Source organism: Meleagris gallopavo, chromosome 2 (genome assembly GCF_000146605.3).
Source record: "Meleagris gallopavo isolate NT-WF06-2002-E0010 breed Aviagen turkey brand Nicholas breeding stock chromosome 2, Turkey_5.1, whole genome shotgun sequence".
Classification (NCBI taxonomy): domain Eukaryota; kingdom Metazoa; phylum Chordata; class Aves; order Galliformes; family Phasianidae; genus Meleagris; species Meleagris gallopavo.
The window spans coordinates 103,516,566-103,540,529 of record NC_015012.2 but is presented as its reverse complement, the minus strand read 5'-3'; the positions used below and the strand labels follow the sequence as shown (position 1 = coordinate 103,540,529).

The window sequence follows — 23,964 nt, the reverse complement described above, 5'->3', positions numbered from 1 at the left end:
GAGCAGCGCCGGGTGACAGCTGGCATAGACGGACCCGTCCTAAAATGTGGCACATTGACAAGAATGCCTAAAACGTGGCGTCGGAGAGGCAAACGGCACAATTGAGAGCGATGCTTTGTTGTGGTGAGTAGTTTGCATATTCCTAATTAGCGGCAATGAATTGATGCAGTGATGAGCCTGGGGTCGTTAATGTATATGTTACATTATACGTGTCTAGCTTGCATTGTGTGTGTCTATATTGTGCTGTATATGCATATATTGCACTGTTTATGTATATATCGCGTTGTCTACACAATAGGTGCACAGCGTGTCCTGAGGGCAACACTGCTATTCTGGGGGGATTATACATCTTTAACTTGAATTGTTGCTGTGTTATAAGGAGTTCTGTTGTGTTTTGTGCTTTGCTTTGCCACAAGACAGCTTTTGGCTGGATTGCTGCTCGGTGCACAGTGCAAAATTAGTTAAAGAGGCATAAAAGCTGCGTATGATGATGTAGAAAACTTAGCTTAAAACATATTCCTCATCACAAACACAATAAAACCCCAACACTTTGAATAGCATCAGAACAGCACTTGGCCATTTTCTGTTTAAAATAACAAAGAGAACAAAGCAGCCATCAATCTGTCATCTACACAGGACATTTTTTTGTTGTTTCGAAAGTCATTAATTTGCACTGGGATGGAGCAGTGAGACCCGATGCCATCCTACGGTTTCCTTCTCTTCCTATAGGAAAAGCGTTGGCTCAGCACACCCGCGGGTGCCTGTGCCCTTGGTGCTCTCATTGCAGGAGTGTTGGCAGCTATTTTTAAACAATTCCTCTTTTTTCACAGTGCGGTGAGGAGCTGCTGACAGTCATCTCGCAGCCTTCCCCACAATCCCAAGTGCAAAGGCACTGCTCAGTGCCTACCTGAGAGCTGTCATTCTGTTGTTTTAATTACAAGATAATAATTAGAAAGATTATTTCCGTATTTCTGGATACCTTAGAGAACTGGTAAAGGGTTGCAGACAACTTTGATCCTTTGCCATTTGGGGTAACCACAGGTGTGCTTCCATCCCCAAGTTTGGTTCAGTTGTGCAGAGAGCTGCTTTGCCCCATAAATGCAGGTTTCCTCTGTCTGTTTTCCTCTGTTATCTGTGCAGAGAGCAAATGGAACAAGTAGATCCCCGTTCTTTGCTGTAAGCGAGGTGCACTTCGATAATAACCTCTTTCTTTTCTTTTACAGTGGAAATAACAGATAACTCTCTGCTGGGGGGTTTTGCTCAATTTATTGGGGATCTCAAATTGTAGAATAGAATCACAGAATCATAAAGTTTGGAAAAGACCTCTGAGATCCCCAAGCCCCACCCATCCCACCATGCCCTCTGCCCCACCTCCCTCAGTGCCACATCCCCACGGTTCTGGAACACCTCAGGGACGGTGACCCCACCACCTCCCTGGGGAGTTGTGCCACTGCAGCACTGCTCTTTATGAGAAGAAATTGTTCCTGGTATCCAATCTGAAGATAAGAAAAGATAAGGTCAGAAGGTAAGTTAGAACTGAAGCTTGTGCCTGCCCTCTTGCCTCCCAGGTGAGATAAAAAAAGAAAAAGGACCAGCTCTTTAGCTGGGTCTGTTGTGATAGGACAAGGGGAAATGGTTTCAAACTAAAAGAGGAAAGATTTACATTGGACATAAGGAAAAAGTTTTTTCATGATAAAGGGAGAGCAAGATGTAATGGCCTTAAGTAGTGCCAGGGAAGCTCAGGTTGTATATTAGAAGAAAACTCTCCTCCAAAAGAGCAGTGATGCAGTGGCACAGCTGCCCAGGGAGGTGGTGGGGTCACCAAACCTGGAGGTGTTCAAAGAACGTGGAGATGTGGCACTGAGGGACGTGGGCAGTGGGCACGGTGGGGTGGGTTGGGGTTGGATTTGGGGATCTTGGAGATCCTTTCCAACCTTCATAATTCTGTTATTCTGTGCCAGTGGCACAGGTTGCCCAGAGAGGTGGTGGATGTCCCTGCAGACACCCAAGGTCAGGCTGGACGAGGCTTTGAGCATCTGGTGGAGCTGTAGGTGTCCCTATTCATTGCAGGGAGTGGGATTAGATGACCTTGAAGGGTCCTTTCCAACTCAAACCTGTGATGAATGTGCACCGGATTAGAGTCAAGGTGAGGTGAGCACTGACTGAGATTCAGTTCCCCTCTGCCCAATTCTACAGCTGCAGGGGAAGTGCACAAAAGCAAACTCCTTTTGAACAGTGGATTGCCACTGTGGCTGTTGGTTGGGGCATATCGTGTGCTCATCTTATTCATCACAACTGCGTGCCTTCAGCTTTGCTGCTGCACTTGTGTTCCACAGCCCCAGTGCAATTCCAGCTGCATTTGATCGCTTCTTTAATGCAGTCTTTTCCTCCCGTTAGCTTGATGCAGCTGTTGCCCTCACTTTGTCCTTTTCACTTGAAATTGAAGAAATCTAATCTGAAGGAGTTCCAGAACAGGAACAGAACTTTAACAGTTCAGCTCTTTTTAACATTTTCTCACTGTGGGATCTTGGTTTATATATCTTGGTTTTCAGAGCAGCTCTTTCAAACTTTTTCTTATGGAGGATAGATTTGTCTCCAAGCACTGTAAGAAATCATGTATATGAATATACAACAACCAAAAGTTTCCAAAACTTATCCTGCTGTGAAGTTTTACCCCTCACATTTTGGGGCAAAAGAGCTGAAAACAAACGCACAGATGCTACTGCAATTATTTGCTAATTCAGAGTTTGTGACTTCCCAATGAGTCATCACAGTCCTCTAACCAGAACCACAAATATAACCGAGATTGGGAGATTTCTCTGAATTATTTCCTGTGCAAAGTAGAAAATACAAGAAATCATGCATTTTGTAAAAAGCACTGATGTTTCCAGCAGGAAGAACTTGCCGCAGTCATGAGATTGGTTTGTGTGCTTTATTGCCCTCATTACTTAAAATTTGCAAGGATACTTCCAAGCAGGATTTGTTCATTTTGCTGTCTGTCCCTTGGATTTTGATATATCTGTGCTTGAGTACTGCTGCTTGGTTTTATTACAGATAAATCAAATTTATGCATAGGTTGCCATCAAATCACCACAAATTTGTCTTCAAGTAGGAGGTTTGGAGAGATCTCTGTGGAAAACATGTTTTCCAGCTTTTAGTTGTTCCTGTTCTTCTTCCTTGCTTTCTGTTGTGAAGTTTCACTTGTCATTACCAGCTATTGCATCTTTAAATAGGTTTTCCTTTTCTTCACTGGCCTGCCTTCAGTGCTTGCTATTGAGTCGGTCGTATCGATCTTATATTCTACTTAGCCAAGCACGTAAGCAGAGTCAGAAGGTAGCAAGAGATCATTATTTGGATTTGAATAATAAATAACAGGCCTTTTTTATGGTCTTTGCTGCATATAATACGTGGTTCAAAAGAAGTCATTCTTTCATTTCTTCCTTCTTACTGAGTAATTAGAGGATGAAACTTTATATAGCAAATAATACTAAAAGAATTGTCCTCTTAGATAGAAGAACAAATTTGCTCAGTAAAGGGAATGCTGGAGAGAAAATTTCTCCCATCAGGTGCTCAGATGTGTGATGCAACCCACTGATGTCCTGGCTGACAGATTGTGAAACAAGCATAGGCCCGGCACAATTAATTTCCAGAAGTTTCTCAGGTAATTGTTGCATTCTTCAGGCGCAGAGAGGTTTAGTAAGACATTGTCTAAGGAAGGAGTCTGGGATCATTTTCACAGATTCATACAGAATCATAGAATTGAAGGGACCAGCACTGGGCTCAGTGCTCCAGAATTGGCCTCCCCAGGACAGAGCAGAGGGAGGATCCCTCTCTCATCTCGCTGGCCACGCTCTATACAATGCACTCCAGAGCCCCATTGGCCTTCTTGGCCATAAGAACACACTGCTGGCTCATGGCCAACCTTTGGTCAACTTTAGTTCATCCATTGGTCAGCCATTGATCAGCCATTGGTCAAGCAGAGCACCCAGGTCCTTCTCCGTAGAGCTTCTTTCCAGCAGGTTAACCTGTACTGATGGGTGAAGTTATTCTTCCCCAAGATGCAGGACTCAACACTTGCCCTCGTTGGACTTCATGATGTTCTTTGCCCATCTCTATAGCCTGTCGAGGTCTCTGAATGGCAATCTGTCCTCTGTTGTATCTGCTACTCCACATAATTCGGTATCATCAGCAAACTTGCTTCCTCAAACAGGTTTGTGTTGAAAAGCCATAGAGCTGTTATATCAAAGAATAAATGAAGATAAAGGAATGAGCTCTAAATCAAACCACAGTGCTGCATATTAGTTTCCATGTGCTTGGGACCATGTTTCACATCTTCGGCAACTTGCATTTTTATTTTAATTGCTGGAGAATTTGCAGTTTGACAGGGAAATTTATCGATTGCATTGCTCATGACATCCTTACAGAGTGCTGTGTCTATATAGTAAAATTGCTTTATCCTCTCTCACTGATGAAGGATGCTCCTTTTGTGTTCCCCCTCTCCCCCCTCCACTCTTCCATTCAGTTGCTGAGGTCTGGTGATGGTTTCTGGAGCGAGCAGAGTGATCTGTTTGCTGTCCCTCCTGTCCCATTGCAGTGCCTGGCATGGTGCCTGCTGGGGAGGCATCCAGCTCTCCTGCAGCCCGCTGTCCTTGCTGCACTGAATACAACCAGCTTTGCAGCAGAAGTTCCGTACAGATGGAAGATTTGCAGGCAAATGCCGGTTTGTGTTCCTGTCTTCTTTCCTACTGCTTGGTTGAGTTTTCAGTCAGCTAGGAACACCAGCCAACAATCTTACTTTATACACTAGTCTGGAAGAATATGTCCTCCTTTGGCTTTTGAATTATCATCAATTATCAGTGATCTTAGAGGTCGTTTCCAATCTCAATGATTCTATGAGAGGGCATGGTGGGAAAGGGTCGATGCAGATTGGATATGAGGAAACTTTTCTTCTCTGGAAGAGCAGTGCTGCAGTGGCACAGCTGCCCAGGGAGGTGGTGGGGTCACCAACCCTGGAGGTGTTCCAGAACCGTGGGGATGTGGCACCGAGGGACACAGTGGGCATGGTGGGGTGGGTTGGGGTTGGGCTTGGGGATCTCACAGGTCTTTTCCAACCTGAATGGTTCTGTGGTTCTGTTGAAATGTAGCCTGGCCCTTTGTTAGCATGGTAAATTGGACAATTAGAGTGTGATGTGCAGATGACCAACACGTGCAAGTGAAGCAAAAGCTGCAGCAGTGGGAAAGAAGAAATCTGTACTGGGGGCACAACCTTGCTCGTGTCACTTCAACCATCACAGCATTTGTGTTTATGGGGAGCTGGGGTTGTGCCTGCTGTAGGTAACCTCAACCATGTCTGTTCTTTGGAGAAATTCTCTTTGGTCTTCCCTGAGAAACAAAGCTGAGTGGGTGCATTATTGTGCTATTATCATAATGTAGTGACACAGTTCTTCCAAGAATGAGATATGAGGAACGCAAGTCATGCTGGTTTTGCTTTGAATCCTTCCTGATAGATTGTAATAGAAAGAGATTAGTTTGCACAGCGCTATTCGTGGAGATGTCCCAGAGGACTTCTGATGGCTGTTAAGCAAAGAAATGCTATTTCTTTGCTTCTGTGGATATATCATGCAATAGAAAGTAGGAATTTCATTAAATCAAATTGCATTTTGTAGTCAACGTCTTTCTTATCTGAAAAAAATTAAAAAGTGTGAAGTAGTATAGGAAGAACTAAGAAAACAGAGTTAACACTTGTTTGTTCTAATGAGTTATGATGAGTTGTCCTTTCCTAGCCTGCTGTATAAGAAATAATATAGTTCCCAGGAAAAGAAATCTGTCTTGTTTTACTGCTTTTTCCAACTGACACCTTATAGAGGGAAGTGGAAGGACTCACATGCCAGCTGGGATGGTTTTGTTTTTACAGTTATGTACAACTGTGTTCCATCAGGAATTGGAGTTAGTCCTTGTGGGTGCCGTCCAACTCAGGATATTCAATTCTTATTTATTACTTACAGTGGTGTTTTGTTTTAATTAGTAAACCGAACTGGGTTTCCATATGGATTCGGGTGCTACTCCTTTGTTACAAGCTCTCTGTTTAACCTCATGCAAATTTCTCTTGGATCACGAACTTGACCACAGCATCTGCTGGCTGCGCTCCTAGAAATGCTTTATGTTAACCTCTGCCTACATAAATATATGTAGGTAGGTAGCCACAAAACTGTTTATTTTTAAGTCCCTTTAAATTTCTGTCAGCATGCCTGTAAAATGGAATAATAATAGGTAGAGGTCAACCACTCTCTGTAGTGTAAAGTGAGTTAATTTGAGTGTGTTTTTACATTTTTGTGCATCTAATATGTACCTGTGGTTTGTGCCTGCCTGGCTGGGTTGGCTGTGTTTTCATTGTAATTTTCTGTAATTCTCTCTCCACAAAGAAGTACAGCCTGGGCTGCAAGGGGGGCCCTGAGCAGTACCAGAAGGGCTCACAGTACCCTTACAAATCTTAATAGTGTAGGACTGTTTGGGTTATAGAACAAAACTCAGCTATAAGGTTAGTAAAGGTATTCAAGACTCCATTTCTGTTTAGTTTGTATGTGTATAATTACAGTAAATGCAATTTGAAGGAAACAGCAAAAAAAAAAAAAAAAAGAGTCACAGCTGTCATGCAGTAATCCCTATTCATTCCATCCCTATTAAAAGAGTGACCTGAGCCCAAGCATTACTAGTTGATAGTTAAACAGTTGTTGGATTTAGGACGAGTGGTAATGGCTCTATGTTGCTCCAGCAGAGGCTCAGCCTGGATGGTAGGGAAGACTTGCTCTCATAAAGGGCAGTGCTGCAGTGGCACAGCTGCCCAGGGAGGTGGTGGGGTCACCATCCACGGAGGTGTTCCAGAACCGTGGGGACGTGGCACTGAGGGAGGTGTGCAGTGGGCACGGTGGGGTGGGCTGGGGTTGGACTTGGGGATCTCAGAGGTCTTTTCCAACCTGAATGATTCCATGATTTCTCCACCTAACTTAGATTTAACTCACTAGAACTAAAACCCAACCAGGAGGTGTACGCAGTCATTGTTAGAAGGTTAGAAGGTTTATTGCAACAAGTCAGTGCCTCACCTCTGTAGGCATTTCGGATATTTCCTCTAACTTGAATGTCCTCCTACATCTCTTTGAAGAATTGGGCAGTGCCAAAGATCAGTTATGTAATCACAAATGTTTCACCTTCATTTTCAAGCAGTGCAGAAATCCTGAAAACGAATAGAGAAGAGCAGACCAAACTCTTCAAGTACCTTTGTGCAAAGCAAATCCTGCTGCTTTTTGCCCGAACAGTGTCACTGAAAGCACTGATGCCCTTTTTCCCACTATTGGTTTTGTTTTCTAATTTATTTCTTTTAATCACTAACTGGAACAAATTCCTCTTTCTATTTTAGTCCCCCTCGACCTCTGACTAACATGAATGACGCCATGGTGACCCACATGTCCTCCGGAGCACCGACACCAACAAAGAGGTAGGCGTACCCTGCAGCATTTGTCGTTTGCTTCTCAGAGAGGTGAAAAACACAGAGCACGGGTTTTGTATCACTAGAGCTCTTCTAATGTGTTTTGAATAACACTTCTACTTCAAAGTGTGTATACAGCATCCATTAAAGAAGGAATTGTTTGCAACGCTGCTTTTTTTTTTTTCCCTCTAAGGAGTGATTTTCTTCTATTGAAATAGATGCCACTACATGAGTGTGACTGAAGAAATATCCAAACATTGCTAAAGAAATGTTTGTTGTTGTTATTAAATAGAGCATTACTTTCAAAGCTGTTCTGAGGAGGACTGGTCTTGTATCATAGGCTGCACTGCTCACAAAGCAGAGTAATTCTGCTTGAGACATTTCATGTAATAAGTTTACTTTATTACCTTTGTTAACACGTTCTCTGCATCAACCCAAGTTCTTTTGAGTTGTCCATATCTACTGAAAGCATTTAGGTAGAGCTAAAGTTGGGTTATACTTATTTTTATTTATGTAAATTATTGCATGAATGCTCACTTGTAAACATGCAGAAACGTTGAATCATGGATTTGCACTTTTCTTTCTTGTCAAGTTAGGGGAAAATAGCAAGGTGTTCTGCTGAAGATTTCACTGGCCCAAAGCTGTAAATGAATAAATGTTCCCTTCAGGGAATGAGAAACAAAACTGAAAAAAATGTTCTCACATTTCAGTGACAAAATGTCACTTAAGAGGCAAGCCAAACCCCTCACTTTTAGCAGCCCAAGAAGGCTTAAGCACAGATCCACATAATTTCCTTCCAGTTTCCAAGACAAATGAAGTGAGTTGTATGTGCAGTTTTGAAGTGGCTGTGTTAAAATTCTAAAACCGTCTTGAGTCCCTCAGTTGGGTGACTACAAACTCTATCCAGTGTGTGGTACGTTCTGTGACTTGAAATTTGCTTTTTGCTGAATTAGAAGTGAAGAGGCTGAGTCTGAATATTAATGTAGGCTGTCTTTCAACAACACAACCATGACACTTTTTACAAGCAATCTCCTGGTCAAGGCCTTCAGTATTTACATTTAGGCTCTGTTTGGGCTTCACATCTTCCCAGTACATGGCTGTTTTCTGTGCTGGTCTGTGGGCACAGCAGATGCCATTTCTTCTCATGGAAGCCTGCAGTCCCGTTAACAATTTGTTCCTGTGCAACCCTGGAAATGTTCAAGAACTGTGGAGATGTGGGAGTTGAAGGCATGGTTCGGTGAGCATGGTGGGGATGGGCTGCCAGTTAGACTTGGTGATCTTGGAGGCCTTTTCCAACCTTTATGGTTTTGTGGGCTGTGACATGGTAGAATCATCAGCTCAGACACACTTCAGCTTTGAACATTTTTGTTTTTATAAAGGAGCAAGGTCTCTGTTGCTGCCTGCTGTCCAAGGTCAGGTAGATCAAAGATAATTCAAAAATAAAAACTTTGAGAATCAGAATGGTTTGAACATAGACAGCATGCCATCTGCCTCTACACACCCTGCCATCGCCAACTACCAGGACTTGCTTAAAGTGTTTCTCACAAGAATTGGTTATTTGCTGACTTGGGCCTTGAATGCATGTAGCACAGTGAGCGAGGCACCAAGGTGGATGTTAACAGAAACATGGCCAGTAGGTAATAGCTGTTGGGACAGGTCCTTGGCACGGTTGTTGCTGCTATTACAACAGACTGGTTGATTGAATACAGTGGGTATTTTGAGAAACACACAAGTAACTGTAGCTGACTTCCCATTTAAAGGTGTGGAGCTTTGGATAATGGATAAAAATCCCTCTGTGATTCAAGGGTTGCACTGAGACCTTTCAAGATGAAGACCTCTCTTGCACATATCCTTTACAGATCCCATGCTCAGGAAAGGCTAAGAAAAGATACGGGAATAAACACCAAAGAAACTCCCAGATTCCATGGAATGATGGTTATTGTCATCCTTTGTCCACAGCTTGCTCTTTCTGAGAGGCAAGACATTTGCTGAAGTGCAGAAGGGCATTATGCCAGTCCAGAGGCAATTGTGAGAAAACCATAAATCATTTTCAAGCATCATCTTCTGTCAGGCATTGTGAGAGCTCACAGGCAGCAAATATTTGGTAGCTGCCATCTTCTGTGATTGCCATAGCCATTTTAATACCTTCCTTTTTACCAAGATCCCATCTCATCCTTCTTCAAGGATTCTCACTTTCAGAATTATGGGTTACTTCATCTAGCAGGTTCTGCAGGAGTCCATGGGAAGAGGCTTCTTCTCCCTGTACTTACTTATTCCAAAGAATGAGTGAGGGTATTTATCTTTTCCTAAACCTGGGGGGAAAAGCAGTAGCAATGTTTGCCTCCATCATTTCAGCTTTTTAGGCCCTCAGCACAGTGCTCCATAACCACTCCACAACCCCTGGGGATCTACCTGAGACTTGCAGTGGGACCAAAACCCATCTCACATCAGGTATTGACATTCATCCTCTGCTATGCCTTTGTTCTTTGCAAAACTGTGGTGGCTCTGTACACCTGTCCGAGTCTAATCAGGGTTGGGTTGGTTATCATCACATCATAATGAGGAAAGAAGGTCTTCACCAGAGCTTCTCTGCTTGTTCAGATGAGGATCTGTGAGGAATGATCAGTGGAAGCCAATTCAGACTGTATCTGAATTGTATCCAAACCATTTCCATCTCTGCAAGGCTTCTGCATAACCTCGGCATGCAGCCAGTTAAACTAGATGGCTGCAGATCTGGGGGCCTTAGCGTCACAGCTGAAACACTTGGCTCTTGCTTCAGCTTGAAAAAGACTCCGTGCTCATCTCAGCATATGCTCATCCATATATGGTATAATATTTCTGATATTTGGGAGTTCCAATGCACTGGGTGAACCATAGAGTACATTGGAGCATCCATTCGTTTATCATCTGGTTAGTCAGAGACTTTGTATTCTCCTTTTCTGTAAACCTGGAACGTGTAACAGGTGTTTACAGTTAGTAACAGAGTGAGCGAAGGCAGGATAAATGTTTTTTTTTCCCTTTGGAAATTTCTTCTATTTCTGTTCTGTAGTTCACATATGTCTGATTCCAATGTGGGCATGGTGGTGATGAGTTGGTGGTTGGACTTGATGATCTTGGAGGTCTTTTCCAACCTTCGTGATTCTGTGAACGTTTTCCCTAGGATTTATTACAGTTCCTGTTGTTTAGATTAATCCCTGATGTGAGGCTACATCACCAACTGAATTCAGGGTCTCATTTCTCCAGCTGCAGACACTGTCACATCTTGGCAGCATGAAGTGAACACATCGGGGCACTGAGACTGCTTGGTGCAAGCTGAGTGCCATTCTTAGCTGAATTTTAATGTGCTCAGTAGAAGTCCATGCTGATAAATGTATGAATATAGTTTTAAAAACCTTTTTCCTGTGCTTCCTACTAATATTCTTAATAAGAGTTTAGTCATAATTGTGATTTGTACTAAATTATTAGTGAAAAACTGCCTCATTAGAGTTTTAATCCACTTGTGGCAGATGCCACCATGGCATAATGGAAGTAGAAATGTCCTTTTGTTATTTCATGGAAACAATTTCAGTGTGACAGCTGCTTTGTTGGGAAGAAGGCTGAGCTGAAAGAGCAGGATTTTAATGCCTGAACTTGCTTTTTTATGAACTAAAAATTGAAACGCAAACAAACCAAAGCAGCCCTCCTCAAATGCTGCTCTCACCCGGCGCGCATCTCAGGGAGCCTTTATCTCTTCCACCCTCCTCATCCTCTGCTTTCAATGGGAAAGCATCCAGAGGGGCAGCAATTTCTGCCAATCCCAGGATTTCTGTATCTGTATTTTGCAAAGAGCTTTCTGTAGTTGGTAACATACTGCAGACAGAATGAGGTCAGAGAAAGTTTGTCCTAGTAAGAGGGAAGTTCTGGGAGCGGAATAGTAGTGATGGTCACTTGCAGCTTTGGATCATTTTCACATTTAGGTATGTAATATTTAATATTACCATTTGGCTATTTTTCATCTCTCAGAATGTAAATTTCCAAATTCAAATCAGTGGTTTAACGGCATGTTTACATTTGATAGCATTGTCTTAAATGTGGGAAGGAAACATTCACAAAGGGAAAATTTGAATGCAACCTTGCCTATATCTGTGACCTATGATACAACAAAAGTCAGTGTTTCTCTGATCCTCACAGCCAGTGAACCGTTCTAAATAAATGAAAGGATTACGCCTCCTCTGTAAGATGAGGCCAAGCCTGCAAAATATGTTATATTTTTTTGCTGATTTATTTTGTATTATTTTAGGAATAGATTATTTCTGCTGTGGTCCATGTGCACTGTTCTTCCATCAGCAGTTCCCTTCCCAGAGGCCGCCAGCCCTCAGCCCGTTTAACGATGTGCATTGGATGTTCTGCAGTCTCTTCTCCTAGGATCGCTGCCTACCTGCTCTTTGTGGTCCCTCGCTCTCTTCCTGCCTTTATTTTGTTTGTCCTTGTTTATCTTCACTGTCTCCGGTGCCACTGATTATCCTGTCCTTCAGTGCCTGCATGACTGGGCACTTTCCAGCTTTTTGGTCAGACCTCCAGAAACCTTCCTGTGCTGTCAGTTCTGCGTTGATGTATTTTATATCTGTGTCATTGACGCTGTCCCTTGTTGTTTGTGTTTTTTAGTTCTGTAACCCAGAGTGATGTTTATTTGCTTGGCTAGCTTAATTTATCTTCTGACAACTTCCACTGTGCCTTTTTTCTCCTTTGTTGCCACGCCACATTTATCTCTCCAACATTTCCTTCTAGCTGTCCAGTCACCAATTCCACCTGAAAGTGACTGACCACTGTTCTTGTCCGTTCTGCCATTTTTCTTTGACACAGGTGTAGTACATTCATTTTCCTATATCGTGCTTCTTAGACGTGTGTGAAATCTAGAAATCCTAGAGCCTCTTTAGCCATAGTTCTGTCCTCAGGAAGTTCACAGTCTGCAGGCACTGCTGGGGCTGGGGTAGCGCTGGGTCAGGAGCTGGTGTCCTGGAACTTAGTCATGGTTCCTGGCTTGATCTTGACCCTGTCTCACTGCCACTGACAGTCTCTGGGTGCGTTTTGCAAACTAGCATGGGCCAGAAGTCATTCGGATCTTCTCCAGTAGGCACTGTGCATATGGCCACTCTGTTTCAGAGTTCAGCATTGTGGGCAGATTGTGGTAGGTGTGGGTGAAGCATGCACCGTGCTTCATAATGCAACCCATGACACCTTCTGTCTACCTACATAATACCAAAATAGGTTTTCTTTCTGAAAAGGAGTAAAAATATCTTTGTTCAGAGTCCAGGGAGGTCCTAGCTCACTTGAAACCTTGCCCAATGAAAGTTTGACATTACCTCACAACACAATGCAAGAGAGAAAGAAAGGATGAGGACAAGTGGATCTATCTAGAATGAAAATGCCTCACGTTGCAGCAGGAGGTTCAGGTAGATATGAGGAAAAAATTCTTCTCCAAAAGAGTGATTCGGCATTCATACAGGCTGCCCAGAGAGGAGATGGAATCACCATCCCTGAAGGTGTTCAGGAATGATGGCGTTGTGGCACTAAGGAATGTGGTCAGTGGGCATGGTGGGATGGGTTGGAGTTGGTCTTGGTTATCATAGAGGTCTTTTCCAACCTAAATGATTCTGTGATTCTAAGAGCTGTCACAATGAATTGGTCCAACAATTTCAAGCAAGAAGTCCTGCATTTCAAACTTACACCGACACCCAGGTGCCTATATGTATTTATTTTTAACCCATGGTTTAAAATCCTTTGGGTGCAGCTGGGTGACTGTGGGATGTGGGTTATGAGGAAGATGCATTAGTTGAGTGTGGGGAGTTTGATGGGAAGGAAGAAATGGTCCAAAGGCAACAGCAAGGAAATAACTGGAAGATATATTCACTACACATAAGTGAGTATAATATAAAATTCAAGATCAAGAGGAAAGTGTGTGAATAAAATATAAAAGAAATCCTGGTGGTGGACCCAAGCTATGAGGGCTGTTTCTTACTATTGGCACGCAAGTAGGGCAGAACTCAGGACTTGGAAGCACTGCTGTGTGGGAACAGGCACTGAAACCTGCAGGAAGACAGCTGTGCTTAATCCTGGTGCTGCTTTATGGTGCCTGCTAACCTACTTATGTTGTGAAACCTTTGGTCTTCATTTACATTGCTTCTCACCTCAGCTACTTTCATCTTTTCTCCTTTCTCAAGTAGTACTTTTCAGCTTATCATGTATACTGCTGGTGAAGTCATATTTCTCCGTCAGTTCTTCCCCCCTGCAGCCCAGATGGGTTTTCCAGTAACGTTACTGCAGTCTGAGTGCTGCCACACAGCAGTGTCGTGCTGGAAGGAAGGGAACTGGGAGCACCCAGCAGGCAGAGCAGATCCAGAGCACTGCACTCCAGCTGAGGATTCGCATTTGTCCTCCATCACCTTTCTCATCACATTCAAATCCATCATTTCTCCTCACTTCTTTTTTTCCTCCATTTTGACCAGCCTTAATTTTTAGGCACAATGACCCGGGGTCCCTCTGCTCACCCCTTGGCTCAGAGCGGGCTGCTCAGCACCACAGCCAGGGGCTGTGGGAGATCCCAAGGAGGAGACCCCACACCTCTCTGGGTCCTTATCCAAGTCATACTAACGTTTTTATTTTTCTTCCAGTCCATGGTTTTTGCACTTCTGTACTTGGGCCCATTAAGATTTTGACTTTTTTTTTTTTAGGTAACGTAGCAGCAGCATCCATATTCAAACAGCTTTCATCACTGCTGTCTTTCTGATATCACTTTGCTGGCAGTTTATTCATCCCTTCCTTTATTTGCTTTAAATTCAAGTGTTACCAGATAATGCTTTTGTTTTTCCCCCTCTATTCTCTGCCTTAACGATGAGCATCGTTGGGCTGTGTTCTGTTTCCCTACGTATTAATGTTGTGTGATTTTCACCTTGGATATACATCCATTGTTTCTCCTGCCTACAAGAGCTGATGGTAGTCTGAAGAAATTAAAAGGTGGTTTGCAGTTTTCAGGCAGCATGGTGGTTCCCCCCGACTTTAAGGCAGATGACATCACTGTCTGAACAGTGTGCTGTAGGTCAGTTGGAAATATGGCTTTGATTCAGCAATTGCTGTGCTAAATTTCATTTCTCTATTATGCAGAGAGTGGTGGTAATTATCCTTTTTGACCTTATCATCTATTCAAATCAATCATGGGGGAAAGTAACGTGACAGAAAACAAGAGATCCCTCTAGATCATGTCCTGACAGCCCTTTCTCAAAGCTCCTTCACTACAAAGTGGCCAGAGCAGCAGTGAGCAATTTTGTAAGATTTTCAAATTTGTGAACCATCATATTAGAAATTCGCAGGGATTTCTTCATGCAAATGTCAGGATTTCTAATAGATCATCTATTTAACTTGGATTTCCTCATAGGTTTTTAGAACAGAAATGAATTTAAGACGCCATTTAAATACTGCAGTAATTTATGGAGTCCCTTATAAAGCTGCAGAACAGCACTCCAGTCATCAAACACTACTCTTCTTCCCCAGAAGGAGCTCAGCTCACTCTATTTGTAGCCCAGTTAACTCTATTTCTTGCTGCCTTTGACTGCTGTTCTGCGTAGTGTCAGCCATTGTTGTGTCTGGTGGCTGTCGTTATAGGAAAAGCGTGAGAAAACAGACGGCAAGATTACATCTTAATGCTACTTTGAAGAATTCGGTCACAGCTTGTGGTTAATTTAGGGACAAACCGGTGGCATTTTATCCTTGATGCCATCTTCTGAAAGCCAGCAAACTAGGCTGCCCAGGGAGGTGGTGGGATCACTGTCCCTGGAAGGAGCTGTGGCGATGTGGCACTGAGGGACGTGGTCAGTGGGCATGGTGGGGGTGAGTTGGGGTTGGGGATCTTAGAGGTCTTTTCCAACCTTATTGATTCTATGCTTAAAGCATAACTTTGAGTTTCTACTACCGGATTTATATTAATTTTTTTTTTTACAAAAATAGAGCAAGAAGAGCCCTCGGTGGTGTCTGACTGCTGTCTGAACTCAGGCCCGGTTAATGATAGATGTAGTCCTGGGAGATACCAAAATGTTGCCATGAAAGAGGTAGAAATGGTAGATGCCTACATCTGGTAGGTGTGTATCAAAGGGTAGGATCAACAGAAAGTTAATTCTTAAAGAAGTTTTTCTGAAAAATTGACACCAGGCCTTAAAGGAGCTCGCAGTGAGGCTGCCGTGCCGACACGAGCTGATCCAATTCCGTTTTTTTAATGATTAAAATGTGAAAGAAGGGGAGTGGTGGCCTTGTGGTGCCAAGAGATGGCATTGCTGCTTCTTTGCACTCGGGCTGTGTAAAGTAAATAAGTATTTTTGTTGAAATGCGTGGCTGAAGGTAGAAGGAATACCTTTGGGTTTCTGAATACATTATAAAACAATCATCTCGTACTCATGTAGCCGGGGAATAAAAATAGTTGGCACATCTATATTGGGAACAAATCATGTCAGAGAATGGAAATTGGATGGCTCTGGGTGGGTGGGTGGCCTCAGGAAGGAGGGGGAAGCATTAATTTGAAATGCATTGACTCATAAAGCTTTTGACACTATCCCATATGGTATTTTCATAAATAAACTAGGTAAATGCGGACTGGTTGAAACTACTGTTAAGTGGGTGCAACGCCAGTTGGAAAATCAGTCAGAAAAAGAAAATATCAATATTTTCCTACTGAAGGGAGAGCACGTGGCGGGAAGGATCCCACGGGGTCTGTGCAGTGTTGGGCGTTACTCGGTGCATTTCTTGACAGCTCGCATGATGAAATAGGGAGCGCGTGTACGTAAATTTCCCACTGACACCATGGAAATTCTTCAGAGGGCAAGCTTCTAATTCAGCACGGCCCTGTAAATCAGTGGAGTGAAATGGATAAAGACAGCTTCAAGCGACAGAAAATGAAATAAGATGCATGAATAAGAAGAGAATGGCTGACAAGACAGGCCTATTGTTAAGAAGTATCTGGGGAATTATGGTGAATTAGCAGCCAAATGCAAATGAACAAAATTACTGCAAAAAATGAGAACCAGTAATATGACTGGGGTTTGTAGCAGTAGGAGAGCCATGGTGAGGGCTTGGTGAGGTGCTCATTTGTGGAAGGGAGTAACAGCAAGCTGTAGAGTCATTTTGATCTTATTCAGTAGAAGTAACAAACCTTGGTGCTTTATATGAAACGACTCCAGCAGGACAGCAGACATTCACCTCATGTTCATTAGCAGTAGAATTCCAGAGTGGTTTGGGTTGGAAGGGTCCCTAATGCCCATCCAGTCCCAACAAGGGCCTCCTCCTACCAGCCAAGGCTATCCAAAGCCCATCAGCCTGGCTTTACAGGGCTGGAGTACCTTCCTAATTTTCCTAATTTCCCTATTTTTTGCTTAAATTTATTTAGCAACTTCTGGTCAAATTCATTATTAGCTTGGGCTATTGCAGAGCTGCTTTTTGACATATGAGTGAGTCACTGAAAACAGAGACTAGAAAAGCAAGGAACAGGACTGCATTTAGCAAGGCCAGAGACCTCAACAAAATCCCAATCACCCTAATTTGCCAGGACTTAGTCAGCACCGATGGGAGATCCCTGGGGTTCCACTACTGGTGACTAGAATCTGTGCCGTGGCTCCATGGGGCTCCATGGGCATGGTGAGGCAGAGGTGATAGAGAGGGGCAGAGCTGGGCCGTGACGAGCAGAGATTGTTCTTCTCCTTGTCATCTGAAGGAATGAAATTCTTTGGAGCATTTGTAGCATTTTTTGTAGCACGGTGCTCGTTCACCAGCAGTACCACATAGGCTTCCAAGGCGGGCTTGGTAGTGTTAGGCTGGTGGTTGGACTTGATAATCTTAACAGTCTTTTCTCACCTGAATGATTCTATGATGATTTCAGCCTCAAAACAGCCGAAATGCAGAGGCTGAGGGTTATGTTCACTCACCCACCTGAACGCCAGTGATATCAGCACTGCCGAGCCTCCTACACACAGCAGCCCTGCTGGGAGCAGGGGGCAGCCAAGGGGCTTAGCAATGATGCTACACCTTAACCAAGGCCAGCACGAAGTCAGTTTATGAGAAATAGGCGTATGTGCCATGATTGTGCTGTGTGTCAGTAGCACCGTCACGTGTCACTGCTGCTCTGTGCTATGCACACTGCTGCCTTGCTGCAAGCCACCATGCTGCAGCTGCTCTGAATGGGCACTGATTGCTGTGCAGACGTTCAGGAGATGATACACTGATGAAGTTTACAAAGAATTAAGCTCGTCTGTAGCTATCTCAGGCCTTTTCCCTGAGGAGCTGAATTCAGGAAGAGACAAGCTCTGCAGAAACAAGAGTGGAAGATGCACGTCAGCAGAACTGGAATTTGCTTTCTTGGTGCAATCGTGAGGGAGATGCTCTGAGCGATGGCACAGAGTGCCCTCTGCAAACAGGGCAGCATTCGGCGTGAGGTACTAGGAGAGAGGGCACAAGCTGTGTGCTTTTTGTTTGAGCCAGATCTGAAGTATGTGCATTTTGTAGCACAGGATTACTTGCACTAGCTTTGTATTTTAATACTTCTGCTCTCCGAAAGCAACATGCATACCTACAGAATTTTACATTCACAGAATCTGAAGATTGTTAACATTGGGCAAGACCTCCAAGGTCACTGAGACCAGCCATCAAACCATCCCCACCGTGCACATTCACAGAGAATCACAGAGTCATTAAGGCTGGACAAGATCTCTAGGATCATGCAATCCAACTGTCAACCCATCACCACCACCCACAGGATGCCATTAAGCCCTACGCTTCCTCCTGCCCACTGCATGTTGATGTTCTCCTCGACGAGAAGATATCTGTGTGCTGGAGTTGGCACTGCCTGCCAGCACGGTGACCAATTCTTCCCAGGGTGCATCTGTTTATTGTGGTGATGCATTTGTTGGGCAACAAAGCTGAGGAAGGGTCTGGAGCACCAGGGGAGGTTCAGGTTGGATATAAGGAAGTATTTCTCTGGAAGACTGGTGCTGCAGTGGCACAGCTGCCCAGGGAGGTGGTGGGGTCACCGTCCCTGGAGGTGTTCCAGAACCATGGGGATGTGGCACTGAGGGAGGTGGGCAGTGGGCACGGTGGGGTGGGTTGGACTTGGGGACCCGGTGATCTTTTCCAGCCTTATTGATTCTATGAATCCGTGAGTTCTAAATGCAAATGAAAAGAATCAGAGAGATGCTAGGAACAGTGTTCAGTCTCATGTTAATTTAACTCTCTTTTTTCCTCCTTTCAGAAGCAGAAATGCTAATCATCATTAACGCTATAGCTGTTTGGAGTTCAAAATGTGGTCATTTCTGCCAGGCTTTTTCTTTTCACAGGAGCACGTGCGTGGAGTTGTAATGAATAAGGTCTCGGAATCTCAATTCTCGTGGCTGCAGCAATGTGCCAGCCATAGTGCACATCTAAAATAAAGCTTTTCAGCACTTGGCTGTAGTCAGCCCTCACAAAGTGTGGATTGCTTAAGAATTCCTCTGTGCGGTGGTTAATGTGAAGTCTCTTTCTTGTTACAAACCCATTATTACAGAGGTTGCTCGTTGCCCAGAGGGGGTGATGTGGGTAATTCCACTTTCCTCCTTTTTACGAGGTCTCACTCTGCTTCTGGCAGACTCCTCTGACGTGTTGCTGCACGTAGCAGAGAAGAAAAGAGTCTGTATGTCTGGAAAATGAGAATTCTGCTTTCATAGCATCTGAATATTGATGCTGAAAGCAATAAATACTGCTTTTATAAAGCTTAGAGACAAATACTTCCTGGACATGTGCGGAGAAGGAATTAACTGCGGTTTGTAAGTTGAAAGAGCAGCTTGAATACCTGACACAGAAATGAAGAATGGAATGTCTTGTACACTTCTATTTTGGGAAGAAATGCCTGTTATGTTCAGATAACAGCAACACATTGGCGTGGCAGCAGGTTGGGTCTGCAGGCATTGCTCACCTGCCTGTGGGGAAGCTCCAGTGTATGAAAATGGTTGTTGATTTTGTGTGCAATGCCTGGGACTAAAGAAATAACCATTTTGCTGTATTCTGTCAGAGGTTCTGAGATGCCGCTGTTATGGTGGAAAGCATCACGTATTCGTTGGGCTGCATACAGTTATCCACGTGGGAGTACTTGCAACAAATATTTCTTGCACTCAATCTCTATTCATAAAATTATTCAGAAGTGTAATAGGTTTATTTATTTATGTACTCAAAGAAAAACACTGTATTATGTAAGGAACCCCTGACAGGTGGTAGGTTTCATGGTACCAGCCACTGCATCTTTTTGTTTTCTATCACACTCCTTGCCTCTTTGCTGGCCTTCTTGTTGCATGAGAAAAAAAGAAGCTGGGCGCTTCCAGTTCTCATTCCACACACTTGTAGAGCTGCAGCCCTGCGGGGTTGGGCTTATCCTGGGGCTGGCAGCAAGTCGGTAGGATGAGTTCTACGTAGAGCCCAAGAGGCAACATCTCACCCAGTTTTGGTTCCAAAGCAAATTCCAAAGCGGCTCCATGAAGACCACCGTGCTGGTGAAAGCATCACCAGTGACCACGTGCGCTGCACACTGGGGCACCCAAATGGTTCCCTGTTCTAATCTCTAACTGCACAAGGTATCCTTTTCGTGTGACTCATATTTACCATTTTAATTACTCATCTATTTGTTTTAATTTTTAACTGTTTTAATTTTTAACTGTTTGTTGCAATGTTTAACTGTTTGTTTTGTTAAAACCCATTAATTATTTGCTTTGTATTCACCTTGTGTTTTGTTTGCTCTTTTTGCCTCCACCATCACCAGGTTGCAGTGCAAGGCGGACGCTGCTGGCCAATTAGCTGATGAGCATGCACTGATTGCAACTTATGTGAGCCGGCTGCAGCGCGGGGCACGGTTAGTGCTAGGAGAGCTTCTCATTTCCACCCTCAGGTTTTTCACAGCTAGCTTATGGCCACTGTGCCCACCTTGTTCTGTAACTCGAATTGCTCTTCCTTCTCCCTCTTGGTTATCCCTCTGCATACCTTGTGCAGCCATAGATAATGTCCCAGCCTGTTGCACCTTTTGTTGACCTGGGCTAAACCTCTGTCAGTCTCATCAGTGCGAGCTGCATAATACAGCAGCTTCATGGCTTCGTGCCTGACCCACCTGGTAACCTTCTGTGATGGAGTGACATCATCGGTGGACAAAGGAAGGGTAACTGTTGTTCTCTACCCAGACCTGTGCATGGCATTTAACATGGTCCTGCACCACATCCTTATCTCTACCTAAGGGAGATGCAGATTTGAAGGCTGGAGTATTTGGATAAAGAATTGATTGGATGATCACAGGCAGATGGTTGCTGTCAATGGCTCTGTGTCCAGGTAGAGGCTGTGATGAGTGCTGTCCCCCAGGAGTCCATCTTGGGACTGGTGCTCTTCAACATCTTTATGGCATAGTGGCATAGACGATGGGATCGAGTGCACCCTCAGCAGTTTGCAGATGACACCCGGCAGAGTGGTGCTGCTGACACAAGAGAAGGGGGGAGGCCATCCGGAGGGTCCTGGACAGGCTCAAAAACGGGGCACACATGAGCCCCATCCCTGGAAGTGCCCAAGGCCAGGCTAGATGGGATCCTGGGCAGCCTAGTCTGGTGGGGGCACCCAGCCAATAGCGGGGGGATTGAAACTAGGTGATCTTTCAGGACCTCTCCAAACCAACCATTCTGTGATTCTGTGATTCTTTTTGTGCCCTTCCAAGGAAAGTTAATGCTTTGAAGAATTCATTTAATTTTTTTTTCAACTTTAGTGTTTGTGCACATTCATATTTCATATCTGTGTAGAAAAGTCTTACCCTAAAGCCCCAAAGCAAAGTTCTCCCATTTCATCGCAGGACATAGCCAGAGGGCTTCCATATTCCACTTTTGGACATAATTAAATTTTGCCTTTGCAGAGAAAGAGTTATTGTGCTGGAAGGGAATAGGAGGTTTAGTGATTCGGGGCTTTTTCCATGTTGTTATCCTATGGATAGCATTTTTAGAGCCTTATTTCACCACTCTGCCATGTAGAAATTTGTATTCCACTGCCGTATTTATGGAGTGCATTCTGGCTTTCCAGATCTCTGGAGAAAGTCAGTTTGTTTCTTGACAGTGAGTCACTGTTGTCTGCTGAACTGAAAGCCCATAATATTGTTCACATGACAATAAACTAAAGGAATTACTGCAATCACCAGATTTAAGATAGAAAGAAGTTACTGCATCTTGCAGAATACGACGGTGAAATATTGGATGTGGCTAATAGCTGCTGTGTTGCAACCCACTGCAGTTGAGATTTTCACTCATTTAGGTCTTTAAATTAAAAAATGCCTTTGGTATGGTTACCAGAGTAACAGTGCACTCCTGGAAGGAGCCAAATGCGAAGAAAATAATTTAAATCTCACTCTCTTTGTGCAAGGGAGTATTCCAAGTCAGCACGAGAGAATGCTTCCCCACATTCCTGATGAAATCTGTACTCCATTGTCACTTCTTTTGATCTTTTATTTCCCCTTTTTTGGCCAAAAGAGCTCAAGTGCAAGTATAGCAGTCTTGACGAGCTGCAGTGACCATCACTCGCCTTCTTTCATCTTATTAAGAATAATTCACCAACGTTCTCCAACCAGAAAATCTTCCCATGCTGCATAAGGCTTAGAGCAAACAGACCTCGGTGGATTTCATTTATTTTACAATAATATATTTTTCTTTTTTTTTTTAGTCCTACTGTTTCATTATTTTTATGCATCCTGTACTCTGCATTTCCTGCAGAGTAGTTGGCCACCAGATCTGTGTGTTTCACCTGTGGTCAGTTGACCAAGGTGGACAGATGGCTGATTAGCTGCTCAGATGGTTTGATTTCATTTCCTTTAAAATCCTGACCCTGAAACTACAATTGTCTGCAGCGCTTCTGACTTCAAGGCGGAGTGCAAGGAGAAAATCACTCTCCTTAAGGATATTCTGTCCCCAAGATCTTTACTCTTCGGTCACCGTTGGAATCATAGATACATCTGTTCATTGAGGTCAGAAGAGACCTTCAAGATCACGAAGTGTAACCATCAGCCTGATGCACCAAGTGCCACCCAAGTGGGTCAGAGTAATCCCAGATATGAATACAGACTGGGAAAAGAACTTCTTTAGAGCAGCCCTGCAGAGAAGGACCCGGGTTTCCCAGTGGATGAAAAACTTAACATGAGCCAGCAGTGTGCCCTTGCAGCTTGGAAAGCAATTGGTATCCTGGGCTCCATCAGAAGAGGGGTGGCCAGCAGGGACAGGGAGGTGATTGTCCCCCTCTATTCTGCTCTTGTGACGGCCCCATCTGCAGTCTGCGTCCAGGTCTGGACGCCCCCAGTACAAGAAAGACAGGGAGCTGTTGGAGAGGATCCAGAGGAGCCACGAAGATGGTCAGGGGGCTGGAGCACCTCCCCTACGAAGACAGGCTGTGGGAGTTGGACTTGTTCAGCCTGGAGTAGAGAATACTGCAAGGAGACCTCATTGCAGCCTTCCAGTATTTAAAAGGGTATTATAAAAAGGAGGGGAGGGGAAACAATTTTTTTGCAAGGGTAGACAGTGACAGGACAAGGGGGAATGGTTTTAAGCTCAAAGAGGAAAAGTTTAGATTGGATGTCAGGGGGGAAGTACTTTATCAAGAGAGTGGTGAGGTGCTGGAACAGCTGCCCAGAGAGGCTGTGGATGCCCCGTCCATCCCTGGAGGCGTTCAAGGCCGGGTTGGATGGGGCCCTGGGCAGCCTGGTCTAGTACCAGATCTGGAGGTTGTCTCTGCCTGTGGCAGGGGATTTGAAACTTGATGATCCTTGGGGACCCTTCTAACCCAAGCCATTCTGTGATTCTGTGAAGCTATGTCCCTGAGTGCCACGTCCACACATCTCTTTGGTTCCTCCAAGGGGGGAACCCCACCACTGCCATAGGCAGCTCCAACTCACCACCCTCTGCATGAAGAAATTCTCCATGAGATCCAGCCAAAACCTCCTCTGGTACAACTTGGGACCTAGTTCATCCTAGTTGACTCTTTGCACCTTCAACTCAGTGCTGGAAGAATAAACCAAGCCTTGTGTGTTCTCCTCTGCCACGTCTCTGCATCATGAATTCCTGAGATCACCAAGCTGCCATCATGCCCTGTCATCTTCTCTTACGTCCTTTACTCATCCCTCAGACCTAGCCAATGGTTTGGCTGTCTGGGCTCATTTCTGTGTTAGTTTTTGGCAGCAGAGCATGAGTATGCCGTTACTGGACCTCTCCATCTGCTTTGCCAGGATGTCATCAACAGGCTGAGTCTCCAAAGGATTGGGAGATCTTACAGTTTGACTGTCAGTGCTCTGCACCCAGCACAAAGCTGCCGGTTTGGCACAACGCTTTTAGGACACAGAAATCTCCAGCATTACCTTTCCAAAATTCTGCTGCATCAGTGTTCCCAATCTGCACCAGTACTTCTGGTCTAACAGCAAATGCAAAATGCTTTTT

The 23,964-nt window shown here is 44.3% G+C and overlaps 1 protein-coding gene across 15 annotated transcripts in view; it reads left to right on the top strand.

The window, feature by feature from the left end:
* Positions 1-23,964, top strand: part of DTNB (dystrobrevin beta) — a 140,912-nt gene that overhangs the window by 58,967 nt on the left and 57,981 nt on the right. For 13 of the 15 annotated variants that reach the window (XM_031552623.1, XM_031552628.1, XM_031552622.1 and 10 more), the window contains 2 exons: positions 7,415-7,492; positions 20,283-20,372. In XM_031552623.1, the coding sequence (XP_031408483.1) occupies positions 7,415-7,492; positions 20,283-20,372 (168 nt within the window). Of the gene's footprint in view, positions 1-7,414; positions 7,493-7,676; positions 12,188-20,282; positions 20,373-23,964 lie in introns of those variants that run through there. The other 2 variants (XM_019613340.2, XM_031552630.1) reach the window with 2 other exon arrangements.